The sequence below is a fragment of the Pipistrellus hanaki genome (genome assembly GCF_964339955.1).
Source record: "Pipistrellus hanaki genome assembly, chromosome: 6".
NCBI classification, from domain to species: domain Eukaryota; kingdom Metazoa; phylum Chordata; class Mammalia; order Chiroptera; family Vespertilionidae; genus Pipistrellus; species Pipistrellus hanaki.
In genome coordinates, this window is record NC_140508.1 from 34,676,598 (window position 1) to 34,695,193 (window position 18,596).

Sequence of the window (18,596 nt, forward strand, 5' to 3'; positions counted from 1 at the left end):
CAACGGCCATCATTGTCACCACCACTGCCATAAATACCATCATCACCTTCACTGCCATAATTACCATCACCACCACCGCGATCACCACCGTTACCGGCAGCTTCTGTCCCTCACGATGCACCCTGAGCTCCGCTCTGAATGAGGGAAAAGGACCTGAATTCCCTCACCTCCTCAGTGAGGCCTCCCCGGAGGCTGTGGAGCTCACCACTGCACCCCAGGAGGCTCCTCCAAGTTGTTGAATGAATAAATGAGTGAATGAGTGAATGGATGAATGATGAAGAGGCTTTTCTGCAGAACAAAGGAGCTGGTAGCAGGAAATTGGAGGAGCCTGTTAGATCTATTCCTTCAGACCCCCAGCCCTCTCCACCTCATTTCTCTAGCTTCTGCTCCCATTGGAGCTGTTGTCCCCTAGAACCCAGAGCCTCCCTGGGCCTCAGACTCCCTATTTCCCTCCAACTGGTTCCTGAGCCAGAGGGTTCAGTCCTTCATGGAGGTGACATCTCACCAGGGCCCAGTGAGGGCTGGGGGACAGCCTGGAGACCATACAGCCATATAGGACTGAACCTCTGGCTCAGGAACCAGTTGGCGGAGAACAGGATGCTCTGCACACAATGGACCAGACTCAGCTCGTTCCCTAAACACCCCGTCCCTGTGTCCCCTGCTCTGCAATGGCTCTCACTGCCTGAGATCTGGCTTTCTGGGGCTCCATTAAGGACCACATAGCCCTGTCTCCCCAGCCCCAGGGCTCCCTTCAAGCAGCTTCTCTTCCCCTCTCCCCACAGGTGTGGGGGCCCAGCCTGGGCTTCCCTTCTAGCAAGGAATAAACCCAACTGTTCCTGCGAGGGGCCTTCGTAACCACCTGCTGACCGGCCGGCCTCCTTTGTCTCTCTCCGCCCTGGGACTGGAGGGGCTGCTTGTCGGGCAGGTCAGACAGTCCCCGTGCGTCCGGGCCATCACTCCAGTCCGCGTGTAGGCCCTGTCACAGGCCTGATCCTCCATTTTTCAGGGGAGGAAACTGCAGCACAAATATGAAAAGGCTGGAGGCATTCATTGAACAAATATTTACTGACTGCCTACTATGCACCAGGTGCTGGGAACCCTGCCATGAGCAGGATGGCAAATATCCCTGTTCCCATGGAGCCAAGAGGAACACACACAAAATCAGTGTCTGTCAGAGGCTGATAAGGGTTCTGAAGTTAAAGGGATGAAGAATGATGGGGGACCAAGGCCTTTTGAGAAGGCAATCTGGGGAGGCCTCACCGAGGAGGTGACGTTTCCCCAGGGCCCGGGGAGGGCTGAGGGGACAGCCTGGAGACCAGTGGCCTACGGGCAGTGAGCAGGGGCCTGGAAGGCGGAGACAGGGCCAGAGCTGGGCCTCGTGGGCCTGGGTGGCTTTTTCTCAGCGGGTGATGGGGACCCACGGGAAGGTTTTGAGCAGAGAAGGAATGTGGTCGGGTCTACAGTTTCACTCAGCACTTCGGCAGCTGTGTGAAAAGGGAAGAAAGCAGGAGGAAGGACAAGTGCTATTGCTGGAGAGGAGGTGACAAGAACCGGAGTGGGAGGGGACTGATGAAAAGGCCCTGTACTCCCCATTCCCTGGGAAAGAGCGCTCAGAGGAGCTGGACCTGGGGGCAACAGAGCTAGCAGGGACCCTGGGCAGAAGCGACCCCCTTGGCACAACTGGATAGGGGCCCAGCTGCCTGAGCCAACTAGGTGGTTGGCTTGCCAGGCCATCCCTAGTCTGCCCCGACCACCCAACAGTCGGGGTACCTGGAACTCCTGCCTCATAGCAGGTGCTCATGAAATCTTTGTGAAATGAATGAGCAGGGCCTGGGACGCAGCGGGTGCCAATGAAAGTTTGCTGAATGAATCAGTGAATGAGGGATGGTCTGTAGCCTTGTATCGTTTGCTGATGGCTTCCCATGTTTGTCGGAGTTCCTTAAAATCATCACACCTGCTGCCAATCAGAGCCTTACCTGACCCAGGCCCCAGGCTCTTACCTGTGTCCGACAACCCTGCATGGCAAGTTCTACTGTTATGCCCAATTTACAGAGGAGGAAACCGAGGCCCAGAGAGGGTAATTAATTTCCCCAAGTTCACTCAGCTACTAAGTGGCACAGCCAAGATGTAAACCCAGGACTGGGCTCTTCTCAGCTACATTCCCACCCTGGGGTCTTATCAATAACACCGTCAACTCAATCGTGGCTCCCTGAGGGCAGGGCACTTGCAGGTGGGCTCCTGGTAGGACGTGCCCAGTGCTCCCTCACATCAGAGGTCGCCTTGGTTCCTCACCCAGCCTGGTACCACCTTGCTGATAAGGACACGAAGGCCAAGAGCTGGGAACTTTTTCAAGAGCTGAGGCTGAGAAGTGGCAGAGGAGAGCCTTGAAATCCTGAGTTCTGGGGCCTAGCCAGCAGCCCTCTCCACAGCCCCTCACGCCGCCTCTCCCCGCACCAGCCCACGTCTGTCCGCAGCAGAGGCAGCATACAGAGTCCCCGCAGCATGAATCTGGACAAGGCAGTGACTAATTCCTGGGGCCCAGCCAATGATAGAAAACCCCTCCACACCGGAGGCCTGTCTCAGGATCCAAGGCCATGGGGCTGACCTCACGCTGACCTCTCACCTCTGCTTCTTGCTTAAAAGGGCAGAAGCCACAAAAACTGAGCTTCAGACCTGAAAGGGGAGCTGGGCAGTGCACAACAGCAATCACAGTAGTAATAGTAACAACAATAACCACGGCCAGTGCTCACCGAGCACTCAGCCAAGGGCCCTGCCCTCTGCCAGGCTTCAGAAGCTCATTCTCACAACAATCCAGAGAAGCAGGTCCTATCATCACCCCACCCCCGCCACCCCCCACCACCACCACTTTCTAAATGCAAAAGCTGGGGCACAGAGAGGTTGAGTAAGCTGAATGAGTTGCACAGCAAGTATATAGAGGATCAGGATTCAAACCCAGGCAGCCCAGCCCTAGGGCCATTGTAGGACGGAACCCCTCCGGCTCGGAAATGGGTTGGAGGGAAATAGGGTGGTCTGGGCACTTCTTACCCCCGGGGGCTGCTCTTCTGTGGTGGTTGTGGCTTTAATTCACACGTGTTACCTTGAAAACAAACCAATCCACGGAGCCACTGGCCCCGTCCTGGGAGGCCCTAACCCCTCCTTTCCCATTTCATGGCTCACCTCTTGGTCAGTGCTCTCCCTCGCTCCTCCCCAGCTTCCGTGGCACCCTCTCCCTGCACTGATCCCCATCAGTGCCACCCAGAGTGGGCACGGCCAACCATCTCCTTTTGGGACTGCTAGCAGCTGGCTGTAGCCTGGGTGTAAGGCGGAGCCTTCTCTCATGTAGGTGGGCACACTCGCCCCCTCCCCCATCATACACACCTCAGCTAGCTGGCTGGGGGGCTCTGTGCCACTCCCTGGCATCCCCTTATTCAAAGAAGACCTCGGTAACCCCTGAGGCCAACCCCACCAATAGATCCTATTTGTGCCTCAGCAGCAAGTCCTACTGTCAGCATACTCTGCCAGACAGACTCACACCTGCCGCCCCATCCTCAGAAGAGTCGTTGTCCAAGCCCGTGCGTTACCACGAGGGACCCCAGCTTCTAAGCCTTGCTGTCAAGAGACTGGGTGATTTAAGGAGCCGAGGACACAACACTTCCCTGCTGTAAGGGCTCAAGCCCCTGCTCTGGCTCTTTCCAGCTCTGTGACCTCAGGCACGTTACTTAACCTCTCTGAGCCTCAACCCTCACCAGCAAAACGAGGACTATCATGATAATTATAATGTTCCAACAGTCACATGGAGTCACGGGCATCAAGTATTTAGCAGAGCGTTTGGCACTTCGTAAGCATTCGACAAATGCTAGCTGTATCATGTTAGCATTGTTTTATGTGGTAGCAGGCATTGACGGAGTACTTTATGAGTCTCAAAGGATCCCCACAACAACCCTAAGAGATAGTTGATGTTACTGTCCCCATTTACAGGCGTGGAAACGGGGGCTCAGAGAGGTTGAGGTGTGTGCAGTTTCTCACAGCTGTTGGAGAGGCAGGATGTGAACCCAGGGCTCTCTGTAATCCCATATGGGCAGCCTGGCCTCTGGAGTCCAGTTCTCCTTCCGCCCTCCTTCCCCGACTGGACCAGCAGGACTTCGGGCCTCTCCTTCCTACCTGCTTTGGCGCAGCGCCTTCCCTCTGCCCTCTGGCTTCCATCAAGGCTCTCTCTCACCCAGACGAGGGGGGGAGGGGGGCTGTCATCCTCCAGAGCAGATCCAGCGGACCACCCCTCCTCCTGGAAGTCCTCCCTCCAGTTTTCCTACACACACTCTCCTTCGTCCTCTTCTACCTCGGTCCACGGCCCCTTCTGCAATCTCCACCCCCGTGTCCCCTGGTCCCAGGACTAAGGCCACTGGTCCCAGCACAGGAACAAGCCACGAACACTCCTGTTTCCTGTGTTGAGCAACTGGCATGGAATCTCTCTTCACATCCACATAGCAACCCCGTGTGCTGGGAAATACTACTGACTCCATTTGCCAGAGGAGGACACTGAGGCTCAGGGAGGGACAACAACTTGTTTCAAGATCATCCGGCTAATGAGTCGTGGAGCTCAGTTCAAACCTGGGACTGGTCTGAGCTTCAAAACCCAACTCGGCTGCACTGCTCCACACTGGCCTGTACAGATTGCAGAGTTACTGATTTTATCACAGTCCTAATCCTAATTATAACTGCCTTTTACTGAGGACTTGACTATGTCCACACCTGGGTACAGGTTCTTCTATACAGAGGGGGGGGGAGAAAATGGAAGAGGAGGAGGAGAAAGAGGAGGAGGAGGAGGAGAAAGAGGAGGAGGAGGAGGAGAAAGAGGAGGAGGAGGAGGAGGAGGAGGAGGAGGAGGAGGAGGAGGAGGAGAAATAAGTGAAGCCACAGCGGTTATAACCCCATTTTACAGAAGAGGAAATAGGCTCGGAGTGAAGAATAGATTTGCCTAGGAATGCACACCAGTAAATGGCAGAGCCTGGTCCTAGCCCCTGCCCCCCCCTTGCCCCCCCTCTCCCTCACGCCCCCACCCCCCCCACCCCAGCCCACTGCTATGCTGATTTGCAGGAGCCTCACATTCAACATAAAACCCTTTGCCCCTTGGCCTTCTCCTGTCCCAGCCTCCAGATCTGCCCGGGAGGCCCAGCCCCACAGAGCTTCCGGGCTCTACTCACAGAACTGCCTCTCCCCTCCCACCTTGGCCCAGGCTTTCCGCTCACCACACAGGGTCTCCTCACCACCCTCAAGAGACTAACAAATGTCTAGTTCGGAGATCTTCTCAGTGGGGAGGGTGGTCTTCTAAGGGACCCTGAGATGGAGTAGCAGCCCCTGCTCTGTGGCCTGCCTGGCCAGCTTGGCTCTATGCCATCTTCCTAACCACCCCACAGGGTTGGGCTGTCACCCCCTTACACAGAGGGGCCAGGGGATCCGAGTGGGGAAGCCATTTGCCCAGAACCAGAACCTGGCAGCAGAGCTGAGATTCAAACATGGATCTGTTGTTGGCCATGTTACCCTCTGGCCTTCCTTACAGTTGCCCTACCTGGCAGAGCCCCCGTTGCCTAGGCAGGCCCCTCTCCACATCCCCATGAAAATGACAATCCCTCTGCTTAAGCATCTCACATAATTCTCTCTTTTGGTTTTCCCAACAACCCTGTAGGGAGGGGGGGGGGAGGGCGGCGGATAATCATAAGATCCATTTTTCAGATGAGAAACGGAAACACCAAGTGTTTCCTTAGCTGGGTGCCCAGCAGAGGCTGTGCCTTGGTTTGCTAATCTGTATAATGGGGTCCTAATGGCCTCCCAGGGTGGCTGAGGCCTATGTAAGAGTGGGTAAGCCAGGGCTCTTGGACATGCGTCCGTGAGATGCACGCAGACAAAGCTCCAGCCCCGTGTGCATTTTTCTCAACCCACCAGCCTCCAGCGGGGGCTGGCCCGGCCCAGGGAGAGCCCCGTGTTTCTCTGAACAGTTCTCAGCCCAGGGACACGGAGAAAACGATGAGTCATCTGCCCAAGCACAGGCCTCCCCGGAGCCTGTTTCGGGTCCCGGCGGCGGCGGGAAAGGTTCCAAGCGGGAAGGGGGCCCTGTGAACATGATGACTTCCAAGCTACCCCCGTCAAGGCCTGAGTCGCCACGGGTCTCCTCCAGGCCCTCCCGTGCCACACGCTGCCAGTCTGGAGGACAGCTCCTGGATTCCGCCCATTGGACCCTGCCCCTGGGCCTCCGCCCCAGATCTGCACGTCTTCCCACATTTCTGGGGTCATAAACATTCCTTTTCCCACCCAAGAATACATGACCCTCTAGCCTCCCTACCCCCCACCTCCCATGTTACCCAGTCCCCACCCAGGCCGCAGAACGGTGTGCAGTGCTAAACAGGGGATTGTCATTTTCACGGAGGGGTCTGCCCAGGCAAAAGGTGCCCTGACAGGTAGAGCAACCAGAGGGAAGGCCGGAGGGGTGCATCCCAACCAACCTGCATGTGGACCCCAGCCCTGCCACCGCCGTCCGGGCCTGGCCTGCTCTCTGCACCTGTTCCTCAGCCTCCCGCCCCTCCTGCTCCACATCTCCTTGCCACAGCACTTGGAGGGTTCCTTCTAAAACTCGTTTCTGACCTTATCTCCCCCCACCCCCGCCTTCCCCCCAACTTAAACACCCTCCTGTAACTCCTGCTCTCCTTGGGGGTGACACACTGGCTCCTGAGTGGCTAGCGTGTCCACTTCTTCTCTTCCAGCTGGCCTCACCCGATTTCACCAGCACATCCCCTCTGTACTCCACGAGCTTCTCAAACTTATTTGACCCGTTACCCATCCTTATCCCATTTTATTGTTTTAACCCTCACCTGAGGATATTTTCCCACTGATTTTTTTTAAAGAGAGTGCAAGAGAAGGGGAAAGATAGAAGGTGAAACATCGATATGAGAGAGACATATTGGTTGGTTGCCTCCTGATTGTGCCCCAGACCAGGCCTGGGAATCGAGCCTGCAACTGAGGTAGGTGCCCTTGACCGGAATCAAACCTGGACCCTTCAGGCCCTGGGCCGACACTCTGTCCGCTGAGCCAAACTGGCTAGGGCCTCTAACCCGTTTTAAACGCTCCGCGGAACGGACTGCTCCAGGAAGGCGGCCGGGCCACCATCGCACACACTGGGCGCTGACCGTGCCTGAACCTGCCCACTCCATGGAACGAGCTTCCCCGGTTCTGCTCTTGCTAAAAAGTTTGTTCCGGCCTCAAGGTCCAGCTCAAATGTCACCTCCCTGAGGACTCCCGGCAGCCGCGGGCAGGAGGCCGGGCCTGGGCCTGGGGCTCCCGAGGCCCCCTGAGTGCAGGATGGAATGAGTGGTCCTCAGAGTCGGCTCTGAGACATCTGCTGTCATTGCTGTTTCCTTCCATCCCCCACCCCACGGTGGGGAGCCCCCTTGGGGCTACAGCAGTAAAAACAGACAGGTCTGCCCTGGGAGAGCTCATAGCCTTGTGAAGAGACATACACTAAACATATAAACTTTAGTATAAATACATAAATAAATAAGTAAACAAATAAGATAAGAGGTGATAAGGGTTAAGGAGAAAAATTAATTAGAAAGGGGTAGGATGGCTCATCGGATAGAGCGTTGGCCTTCGGACTAAAGAAAGGGGTAGGGGGAAAAGGCCCAAGATGGTCTTGACTGGGTGCTCAGGGAGGAGGTAACATTTAGCCACAGGAGAGGAAGCCAGCCTCGCAGAGCCCTGGGGGAAGAGGGCTCTGGGCTGGGAGAGCCGCCAGTGCAAGGGCCCTGGGGCAGAACTGTGTGCGGTTTGCAGGCAGCACGGAGGCCAGTGTGGCTGAGCCTCAATGAGCCAGGGGAGAGGGGAAGGAGGTGAGGGCCGCAGGCAGCCAGGGCCAGGCGATGCAGGGCCTGGTAGGCGTTGGGAAAGACTGGCTCTTGCTTTGAGTGAGGCAGGAGTGGCGGAGGGCTCTGAGTAGAGGAGGGAAAGAAGCTGATTTGTGTTTTGCAGGTTCCTCTGGCTGTGTGGGCCAGAGGGCATGACAGGGGTGCCAGGGTGAGCACAGGGAGCCTCGAGGGGAGGCAGAAGCACCTCCAGGCTTGGACGAGGCTGGTGGCAGTGGTGAGCAGGTAACGTTTGAGAGGTATGTAGAAGGTGGAACCAACAGGATTTGCAAACGCTTGAATGGGGACGGCAGTCCGAGGAGAAAGAAGTAACAATGACTCCAGGCATGGCTGAGCAAGGAAAGCATGGAGCTGCGAAGATGGGAGGACAGTGGAAGATGCAAATAAGTGAGCAAGCGATTGGATGAATGACCCGCCGGGTTTTGAAACCAGACGGGCACACGCCCTGCACAGGTGCTCTGTGGAGCTTGTTCTCTCCACTCCTGGCCTTAGCTTCCCCATCTATGGCTGAGAGACCCCGTGCTCCAGGGTGGCCCCACGGACTGGGCCTTGTGGGGAGCAGACAGGCCCTGCCTCCCAACCCCGGCAGCTGGCCCAGGCTGCAGCTGAGAGGAGAAGGGAAGGGTTAAGGGGGAAAGGTGGCTCCGTCTGGGCCAGTGGGAGGGCTGCCTGGACTCTGGCAGCTTTTGAGGAGTGCCCTTGGATGAGGGCATCAGGACCCTGCGGTGGGCTTCGGCACCTGAGCCTGCCTCCACGCCCCAGGGGCACAGCGGGTCAGACAGCCATGGAACCCACGCCCACCACCGTTTACTGTGGGTCTCGGGAGATGCCCCGGCCTTTGATGCCAGATTCTCATCTACCTCACAGAATCCAGGGGGGAGCAAATGAAATGAAGAACCTGGCACATGGCAGGGGCTTAAGAACAGGGGAGATGTGCCCAGGGAGGAAATCAGTAACCAGCCTCACCGTGTTCTCTGGAGGATCCCCGAGTCCAGAACTCAGGATTCCAGGCAGGGAGGGGGGCCGGAGTGGGAATGGGAGTGGGAATGAGAAGCCTGTGGGAGGCTCACCTTCTACCTTTCTGTCTGGTGAGTACCTACAGACCTTGGTAGAGCTCTCAGTCTCTTCTCTCTAGCACCCTGACCTCTGGGGTCTGGCTTCCCCACATCAGGAAGGGACTCAGAGGCAGGAGGAACCACATCACCTACAGACACAGGCTCAGCAAGAACAGAGAGAGACCCCGAGCCATCATATCCCCAGCTCTGGGGGCCTATGCCAAACGTATGTTCTTCCCCAAGACTTACCTGGTGTTCGGTGAAGTTCCATACAGCATTAACCAGGCCCCCAATGGCACTGAAGATAGAGAAATAACTAAGACACAATCTCTAGTGAACTATCAATAGTTGCTGCCCACCTACAATGCACCAAGAACTTTGCTAGGTACTTTATTTCCCCTGTCCCATTTAACATCCATGATATCTTTAATCACCATCCCCATTTTCCAGATGAGAAAAAGTCAGGCTCAGTGAGATCACATAGCAGCTAACATTTCTTAGGACTTGCTACATGCGTCAGGCTCTACATTGGTTAATGCAGTGGTCGACAAACTGCAGCTCGCGAGCCACATGCAGCTCTGTGGCCCCTTGAGTGTGGCTCTTCCACAAGATACCACGGCCTGGGGGAGTCTATTTTGAAGAAGTGGCATTAGAAGAAGTTTAAGTTTTAAAAATTTGGCTCTCAAAAGAAATTTTTATTGTACTGTTTATATTTGGCTCTGTTGACTAATGAGTTTGCCGAACACTGGGTTAATGCATTCATCTTCACACCAGTCCGATGAAGGAGATAAGATCATCAGCTCCATTTTACAGATGAAAAAACTAAGGTCAGACTGGTGAAAGAGCAGAGCTTGGAGTTGAAACCAGGGCCCTGTGGCTTGAGAGCCCAAGCCCTTCACTCCTCTCTCTGTCAGGCTGGGCCAGGGGCAGAAAGCAGACTCAGAAGCCCTTGTTCTAACAAGCCACCTGCCTCCCTGGGCCCTCCCCCAGCTTCCTTCTGCTCCCTCTCCTGCTTTGGGGTCCAGAGGCAGGACCTGCTCTGACACAAGTTAGCAGAGGGACCTCCTCAACGACAGCAGAGCCTTTTCCAGCTTACGGAGCCTCCTGGAAGTGGGCTTTGGAGTCTGTTTTCCAGGTGAGGAAGCTGAGACTTGGAGAGATCAAACAGGCTACTCACTCAGGTCACATGCAAGGGAGCGGCTGAGCTGGGATCCCATAGGTCCTGGCCCCCCCCTTTCAAATTCGGAGCCCTCTCTCCCACCTGCCCTGGTGCCTGGCTTTGGGCTAACTGCCACAAAGGTCACAAGGTCACAAGCTTTTCCCGGCTGTCCTAGAGGGCAAGGCAGAGAGGAGGCAGAGGAAGGAGGCTGGGAACAGGGGGACAGGGACCCGGTGCTACCTCACACTTGGTTTCAGCAGCTGCTGAGGCCTGAGGAGCAGCAGAGGCCAGGGCAGCAGCTCAGGCTGGCTCAGTTATCATGAAGGACGCCTCTGTCAATACGGAGCGGCCAGCCTGATGGTTTCTTTCTTTTTTTTTTTTTTTTCAATAGGACCCTGAACATGTGTGCGTGCACACACAGTCACACTTGTGGTCTGCCAATGCCCACACCCCAGGTGCTTGCACATCTGCCAACACAGACACTCACAATCACACACAGATTCATGAGCATGCAGTGTCCCCTCCACCTGTACACACACACACACACACACACACACACATACACACACACACACTGCCCCAGGCAGACCGCATCTCCACCCTGCATACGGACAGGCACATGCACACTCACGCCCACACAGTCACACTGCTGCCCGCACACGCACATGCACACAGCGCCCACGTCCGCGCACACATGCTCTACCACGAGTTCACACACACATGCACAGTACTCAATCCCACCATCTCCAGGGTAAGGGCTGCCTTGGAGAAGCCCCGGTTTGCCTGAGGCTATGTCACTTTGTCCCTGGGCAGCCCAGGCCATCGGCTCTCTAACCCTCAAGCCCCCCAGAAGCATGTTTGGGATCCCAGATGGGCCTCCTGACTCCCAGACATCCGGGGACAGTTAGACAGCCTATGGGGGGCCACGAGGGAGAGGATGTTCCTGCCAGGTCTGGCCGCATGTGGTCTCCACCCCCCGTGGACAGGGACCCCGAACCCAGAGGGAGGTCCCAGGAAGGCAGAGCCTGGTCCTCCAGCACCACACACGACCCAAAATACAGAACCCCGGAGTCCCCAAGACCAGATTCAGAATTACTGAGGCTTAATGAACAAACAGCCCACTTCTGCCACGAGAAATCCAAATTGGGCCCTGCCAGGTGCCACTGTCAGCCTTCTCCCCAAAGGCCCCCAGGCCCCCTTCTTACCCCATTCCCATCCCAGGGAGCCCAGGACAGCCCTCAGACACCTCACCCGGAGCCAGTCCTGCCTCGAGCACCAGCTAAGGGTACGGACATGCTGATCAGAGGGATTCTTCTCAACTAATTCAGACTCAGGGGTAATGAACTGAACGTCTTTCATAAAGGACCTAGGCTTTCAAACTGGGTCAGGCTGCAAGACACCTCAGACAGGGCCAGAATGCACATGTGTGAGGGCAGTCCCGGAGCTCAGGGCCTGCCCCCATCAGCAGTGGCCTTAGGGAAGCTCTGAGCCTCCCTAAGCCTCAGTTTACTCACCCGAAGAATGGCAACAATAGCAGCACTGACCTGGGCTGCGGTGAGAATTCAATAAGCCACTGTGTCTTGGCCTCTCAGCACAGTGACAGGCACAGAGTAGTACCTCAGAAAGGGTCGCCGTGGCGATAATTTGAAGAAAAGCAGAAATACTAAGGTATTCGACCAAAGGTCACAGCACAGATTACACTGTGCTAAGTCAGAGGCCGTTTCCCGCCCAGGCCAGCGGCCGCAGGTGCCAAAGGTTTACACAAAAGCTCTGGGGAGAAAGACTGAAGACTGCGAAAATGCTCTCCACTAAATGAACGTTGTCTGCAAACTGGGAAAAGACCACCATTAGTCAATTTGGCCCGCGGAACACCTGGGGTCCTGCTCAAAAGAGCCTGGTGTTGAGAGTGGAGTTTGGCCATCCGGCGTTTCCCCTCAGGGAGGGGGCTCTAATGGAGGCATCCTGGCACATGACGGGCCACGGAGGAGCCACACTGGAGCACGGAGATCCGTGTTCCAGTCCTGGCTCCTTACCCACGGAAACGCCCTCAGTCTCTCGGCCTCAGCTTTCCCATCAGGAAGATGGTAGAGTTGGGCTGAGAACATCTTTCTCCAAGCAGCCCTGGGGCTCTCTGGTCCGGGGAGTTGACAGATGGCCCAGGGCCCCACCCCAGACATAACCCGTGGCCCTCGCAGGCCCTGGGGACAGTCCCGCCCTAAGAGACCAGAGGAAAAGGAAAGGGGTGGGTTCATTTTGTGGCCGACGCTAGAACCGGAATCAGAGGGTCTTGCCTCCGAGGGGTTTGCTTCCCCTGCTTGGCAGGCCAGGGAGGCCAGAGCAGTCCAAACCCAAGAAATAATAAATCCTACCCAGGCTCTGCACAGCCAGGAGGCCCGGCTGGCTCTCGTCATAAAAAGATCTTATCCCCATGAGCACCCCTGCCCATCGCGGGGGACTCCGCCCTCCTCCTCTCAGTCCTCCGCCCCTACTTCTATTTCCTGTGACAACCTGCAAACTGAAGACCAACTTGCCTCTCCACCCACCCCCCACGCCCGGGGCTTCTGCTCGACCCCCGCCCTGCCCCACCCCCCACGGGGCCCCAGCTGCAGGCGGCCCAGGCGGAGTGTAATTCCCCTTGCCCTCCTCTCAGCCCCCCGGCCGGTCCGGACAGATTAAGCCTTTGTCACACACACCCAGAAAAAGCTCAGGGCCAGATGGGACAGGACAAGTGGTGTCAGATCATCGACCCGCTGCTGGCCGGGACTCAGGGAAGGGCCCAGCCCCGGCACCGCATATGGCTGTGGGAGGAGGAGCGGGGGCCCGTGGAGGGGGCAGCAGCATGGAAAAGAGGCAGCACACCACGGCCACCCTGGGGACCTCGCCCACGCCGGGCAACCTTGTTCAGCTGCTGGAGGATCCGACTCCCACACGACACCCCCTCTTCCCTGAAAACGTCCTGCCCGGTTTCTTGACCATATCCTCAGTTGTGCCCACCTCCCCACGCCCCGCCCCCCAACCCCCGCCCCAAGCTGGGTGCCCCTTGAGCAGGCACAGAGGCCAACCCACCCCAGTGCCCCAGCATTCCCCACAAGGCCTGTGGGTGCTAAACAAATGCCTTGGACAAAGGTTTATGGCCCAATGACCTTCATAAAACCCACCCAGGACAAAACTACAGGATCTCTCCCAACTGCCACCAGAGGCAGCGATAACTTTAAGACGGTGTGTGGGTGTGTGTGTGTGTGTGTGTGTGTGTGTATAGGCAAGTGAAGGGGGGGTGTCCTTTGTACCTGTCAAAGAAGGTCCCATTCAACCCCTCCCAGGAAGAGGCCATGGTTGCCCCTGAGTTCCCAGCAGGATTCTTTCCTCTTAGATCAGTGAAAAGGAAAATAGAAATGTAAAAATAATAGCTGAGCGCCAGGATGGTGCTTGAAGATGGGGGTGGCATCTCCTGTGTCCGGCTCCGGCTGGCTGGGCGAGTGGCAGGTAACTAACAGGCTCTCTGGGGACCAGCAGGCCGGGCAGGAGGGCGTGGGGAGCTCGAGGGGCAGGCTGTCACAGGAGGGCATGTCTGTAGTGTTTGTCGTCTTCCTGGCAGCCTGGGCAGGCAGGCCTAGGTCCCCTTCTCTGCCTCCCGGGCAGGTGGTCCCTGGGGGAAGGCTTATTATTGGTCTGGAAGCCAGGCGGAGGCTTTTGAGGCCCGTGCTGCCAGGCGGGTCAGTGTGGGCCTCTGGAAGGTTATGAAAAGACTGGCTGGGCTGGCAGAACCCAGGCCCAGACCTAGCACCCAATGTCTGCATGCGGCCTGTATGGGCGAGTGTGTTCTTGCTCCACCTTGACAGCTGTCTGGCTAAGGGGTTAAGAGGACTGCCCCATGATGGCCACTCCCTAGAGGAGAGGTCATCCCACACAGAGAACCTATGAACCAGCTGCCAAGTCTGAGGGTCACCTGCCCCCCAACTCCAGGAGTGGGGGCTCCTGCCTCAGACCAAGAAGGAGATGGGGCCAAGACTCCCGCCCGGCTCCCTAGCTAGGAATAACCCTGATATGAGTGTGGGAGGGCGGGGACGGGGCGCGGGGGGGGGGGGGGGGGGGGGGGGGGGGCACAAACTGATTTGGGAAGCCTAGATGGCTCAGGGCAATGACCCAGCGTGGGGGGCACAGACCCAGCCAACCATCTGGTGGGTCACTGACCTGCAAAACCCACACTTAGGCTGGGGACACTGGCCCCAGGTGGGGGAGCACTGAGGAGGGGTGAGAACTGTTCGGGTGGGGAGAGGCAGTGCCCATGCTCCCCGGTGGGAAAGTGTGCACTGATTTAGGCTGGGGTTGGGAGGGAGGGATCCCAGACTCGATCCGGGAGCGGGCAATGACCCAGACTCCCCGTGTTTGGGGAGAGCACTGATTTAGGTCAAAGGGGTCCCTGACTCTAGGAAGATGGGGCACGGCCCCAGCCTTCCCCTTGGAGGACCGGCCGCGGCGCGCCCCTCGGCCCGGCCCTGTGCTCCGGGTCCGGCCCGAGGCGGCAGCGGCGCAGATGGGCTGCTGGCGGCCGCGGCGGCGGCAGCGCGGTTATCAGCGCTCCTCGCAGATGGGCCGCCCGCCCTCCGCGCTCGCGGCTCCCCACTCCCCGCGGCCTGCAGCCCCGGCCCCCAGGCGCGGGGGGAGGCGCCTCCGGATCCGCTCCCCGGCTCCCGCCTCCCTCCCTCCCTCGCGGCCCCCTCACCCCGCGGGCCGGGCCCGGCGGCCGCAAGGGGGAGGGGGAGGGGGAGGGGGAGGGGACAAGTGCACTTTTCGTAACGACCGAATCAATTGTGTGTGAAGAGCCGGCTCCGGCCGGGGACCGGGCAGAGCGCGGGGCGGGCGGGCCGGACGGGGGAGGAGCGCGGAGGGGGGAGCTGGAGAGCGAGCGAGGGAGGGAGGCCGGCGCGGGGTGGCCCCGCTCGCTCACTAGGGCCGGGCGAGGCCAAGGAGGGAGCGAGGGGGGCAGGGAGGGAGGCCGGCCCGGCCCGGGAGGGCCGGGGGCTGAACGCACTAACGGAGGGTCTCCGCGACGGAAAGTTCAAAGCTCAGCAGCGCCCCGGGAGCAGCCGACCCCCCCCCCCAAGCCCCCACCCGCCGCAGAACAATGAGGTCCCGGCGGGGGAGCCGCGGGGCCCGCGCCGCACGCCCTCTCCAGGGCGCCCCGGGCCGGAGGGGACGCCCCCGCCCGGCCGCCCGCCTCCCTCCCTCCTGGAGGCTGCGGCTCCCCGCCCCCTCCCCCACGCCACCCCGCCCGGACCGGCTGCCCCGGGGACGGGGGAGGGGAAGGGATGGATAGGTCAGGCCGCCCCCGTCCCAGGGAGGGGGAAGCCAGGGGCCCGGGGGGCGGAGGGGGCGCCCCACCCACCCGCGGGAGGCTGCTCCTGCGCCAGGCTGCGGCTCAGGCTGCCCCTCCCCGAGCCAACCCCGGGTGGGGTCGGGGAGACAGCGCCCGGGCGAGCCCCCTCCCCGGGCAATGGGAAGGCGAGTGGACTCCCCGTCCCGTGGCTGCCCCTGCCCCCCGCCCGCGGCACCACCCTCCACACACACACACACACACACACACACGCACACACACACGCACACGCACACACAGGCACACGCACACACACACCGCCCAGCCGGCCTGGGGGCGGGAGCGCGAGGCGCCCGGGACAGGCAGCCCCGGGGCGGGCAGCGGGGCGGGGAGGGGGGGGGTTCGGGCTTCGGAGAAGCCGCCTGCTGGCGGGGGGAGGGGACAGGAGGACGGAACACACTGGGGTGAGCAGCCCGGGACGGCCCGCTCCGCAAGCCCGCGGGCCGGGCAGCGGCGCAGAGGCGGGCAGGGACAGCCCGAACCCGGAGCGCCGCCTGGGCGGGCCGGGGCGGGCGGGCGAGCAGGGAAGCGTGCGTCTCGGGCGGGCCAGACCCACGGAAAGCCTCGGGGACACAGGTTCGGACACACATCCACACCCACACCCCGCCCCCGCCCACCCGGGGCCCCGAGGCGGGACCGGCCCGCGGCCGCCGCGCGCGCACTCACCGAGCCCGTCTTGACCGGCACATACACCACTTGGCCCATCTTGGGTTCCCGGCCGCTGCCCAGGCGGAAGCCCTTGGAGCGCACCCAGAACTGGAACTTGCCTTTCTCGCCGGCCGCCGGGCCGCTGCCCGCGCCGGTCCCGCCGCCGCCCTGCAGGACCTCGGTGATCCGCTGGTATTTGCTGCGTGTCACCGTCTTGGTTTTGGCCGAGTCGCCGTAGGTGCGCAGGCACCAGTCCCGGAACTGGCGGCCCAGCTCGGAGTCCCCGGGACTGCGCTCGCGCTCCCAGCCCCCGCGCAGCAGTAGCGTCGGCTTCGGCATCCTCTCGCCGCGCCCGGCGCCCTCGGGGGCGGGCCGGCCGCCGGGCCGCCCGGTGCCGGGACTGGGCTGGGCTGGGCTGGGCTGGGCCGGCCGGGCCGGGGCGCGCCGCGGCCGGGGCTGTCCCGCGGTGTGGCTCCGGCGCGGCTGCTGGATGGGCACGGGCGGCGGCCGGACGCACGGGGCTGCAACGCGCTCTGTCCTGCTCGGGCGGCGGCGGCGGCGTTGGCGGCGGCGGCTCCGGCTCGCCTCCTGCTCCGCCTCCTCCTCCCCCCCGGCCGGGATGCAGGAGCGATGGAGGCAGCTCGGGGCCCGGAGGTGCAGAGGGGGCGGGCCGCCCCGCGGGCGGCCGAGGGAGGCGGGAGGCGGGGAGCGGCCCGGGGCGCGGGGAGCGAGACCGAGCCTGGGCGCGGGCGGCGGCGGTGGCGGCGGCGGCGGCGGCTGTCAGTTCTCACGGCTCATCCTGCTCTTGCTCGGGCTCCCGCTGCCGCTGCTCTTCCTCCTCCTCCTCCTCCTCCTTCCTCTTCTCCTCCTCCTCCTCCCTCGCCCGCCTCCACCACGCCGCGGGATCCCACCTGTTAGAGCGTCGCAGCCCTCGCCGCGTCCCCCCCCCCCCTCCCGCGCCCGCCCGCGGGGCCCAGCCTCCGCCCTGGCCCGGCCCCTGGGGGCGCGGGGGCTGCCGCGCCCGCAGCCACAGGGAGGACAGGAGCCGCAGGCGCACAGTGCTCAGCCCAGGGACTGAGTTTCCTCTGGCCAGGCCCGGCCCGAGCCTCCCAGGCCACACTCTGTCTGGACCTGCGGTCTCACAGGGAGTAGGGCATAGACCCCGCCTGGCCACGAGCGTCCCTGCCTCCCCCAGTGGGCGGCCCCGGCTGACTTAGCCGGGCACTGGCAGTACAGGCAGAGCCCCTTCCCTCCCCGCAACTGGTCTGACCTCTCTGGTTCGAGCCCAGAGCCAGAAGAGCAGTGTTCTCCAGGGGAACCCCTAACCACTGCCCTTAGGGCCCCCCAACTTCCTTCAGCCTTACCCCAAATTCCCCAAAGTTTGGCTAACCTTGCTTCTGCCAGTCCCACTGCTGTGGGGACAGCCCCAGGCCCCAAGGAAGTCTAAACACTGGCCCTTGCCCTCACTCAGTCCACCGCCACCAAGGCTTTAGGCGACATTCAACACGCCCATAAATTCCGTCTGAAATAGCCTGTCTTCGTGGGTGCACCTTGGCCTAGAATCTTGCAGAGTAAATTCAGGTGGCCTGCCATCCCCCTCCCCCTGGGCAGGGCTGAGCCTGAGTGGAGCCAGCCCCCTCCTCCTTAATGAAATTACCAACATAAATAAAGGTACAGGCCAATTCCCCAGAACTTCTGCTCTCCTTTCTTAACAGGTCGTGAGGAATTGCTGTGTTTCTCTCCCTGCTGCTCCCTGGGGTCTAGCCCACACCTTCTCAGGCTTCTCCTGCAAGTCACCACTCAGGCCCGAGGCCCAGGTTTTGGCCAGTGCAGGACCATTTCCTGCCTAGGACCTACTGGCTACCCCCATCCCAGGTCCGCCCTGGTACCTACAGTGTACCATGTCCTGGCAATTCTGAGAGGCCAAGGGGGCAGGCCTACTTTTACAGATAGAGGCCTAGGGCGTTGGCGTGATGGCCTGACCTGCTCAAGGTCATTCGGGGAGGAGGCGAAGGTTTCAGTTCAGGTCTAGCTTTTGCTACCACATCACACAGGAAGTCTCCCCCTGCCATCCTGCTGGGAGGAATCCCAGCTCTGCATGTGCCCAGCTCCCTTCCCCAGACAGGGAGCTCAGGACCCATGTCTGACTCATCTCCACACCCCGGGCCCTAACACAACACCTGGCACACAGTAGGTGCCAATAAATGCTGAAGGAACCCGAGAGGTTGTCCAAGTACCGATCTCTCTCTGCATTTCACATCGACTTAATTTTAGATAATTTACATTTCCATGTTACTTTATATATATTCCAACAACTCCACAGTCATTTTTTTCCTCTTGATCTTCCTAAGAGCTCTTTTTGGTTCTGTACTGGCATTTTCCAGAGATGACCACCGGGGCTCAGAGAGGGGAGGGCTCTACCCCAAGGGCCACCCAACTCCGGGGGCTGC

The 18,596-nt window shown here is 60.1% G+C and overlaps 1 protein-coding gene across 2 annotated transcripts in view; it reads right to left on the bottom strand.

Annotated features, from left to right (window-relative positions):
- Nucleotides 1-17,086, bottom strand: part of NOL4L (nucleolar protein 4 like) — a 125,264-nt gene extending 108,178 nt beyond the window's left edge. Inside the window, exon 1 of one of the 2 annotated variants that reach the window (XM_084887675.1) lies at nucleotides 16,165-17,066. In XM_084887675.1, coding sequence (XP_084743801.1) covers nucleotides 16,165-16,485 — 321 coding nt within the window. In that variant the 5' untranslated portion in view covers nucleotides 16,486-17,066. Of the gene's footprint in view, nucleotides 1-16,164 lie in introns of both variants that reach the window. The other variant, XM_084887680.1, reaches the window with a different exon arrangement.
- Between the last annotated feature and the right edge of the window lie 1,510 nt (nucleotides 17,087-18,596).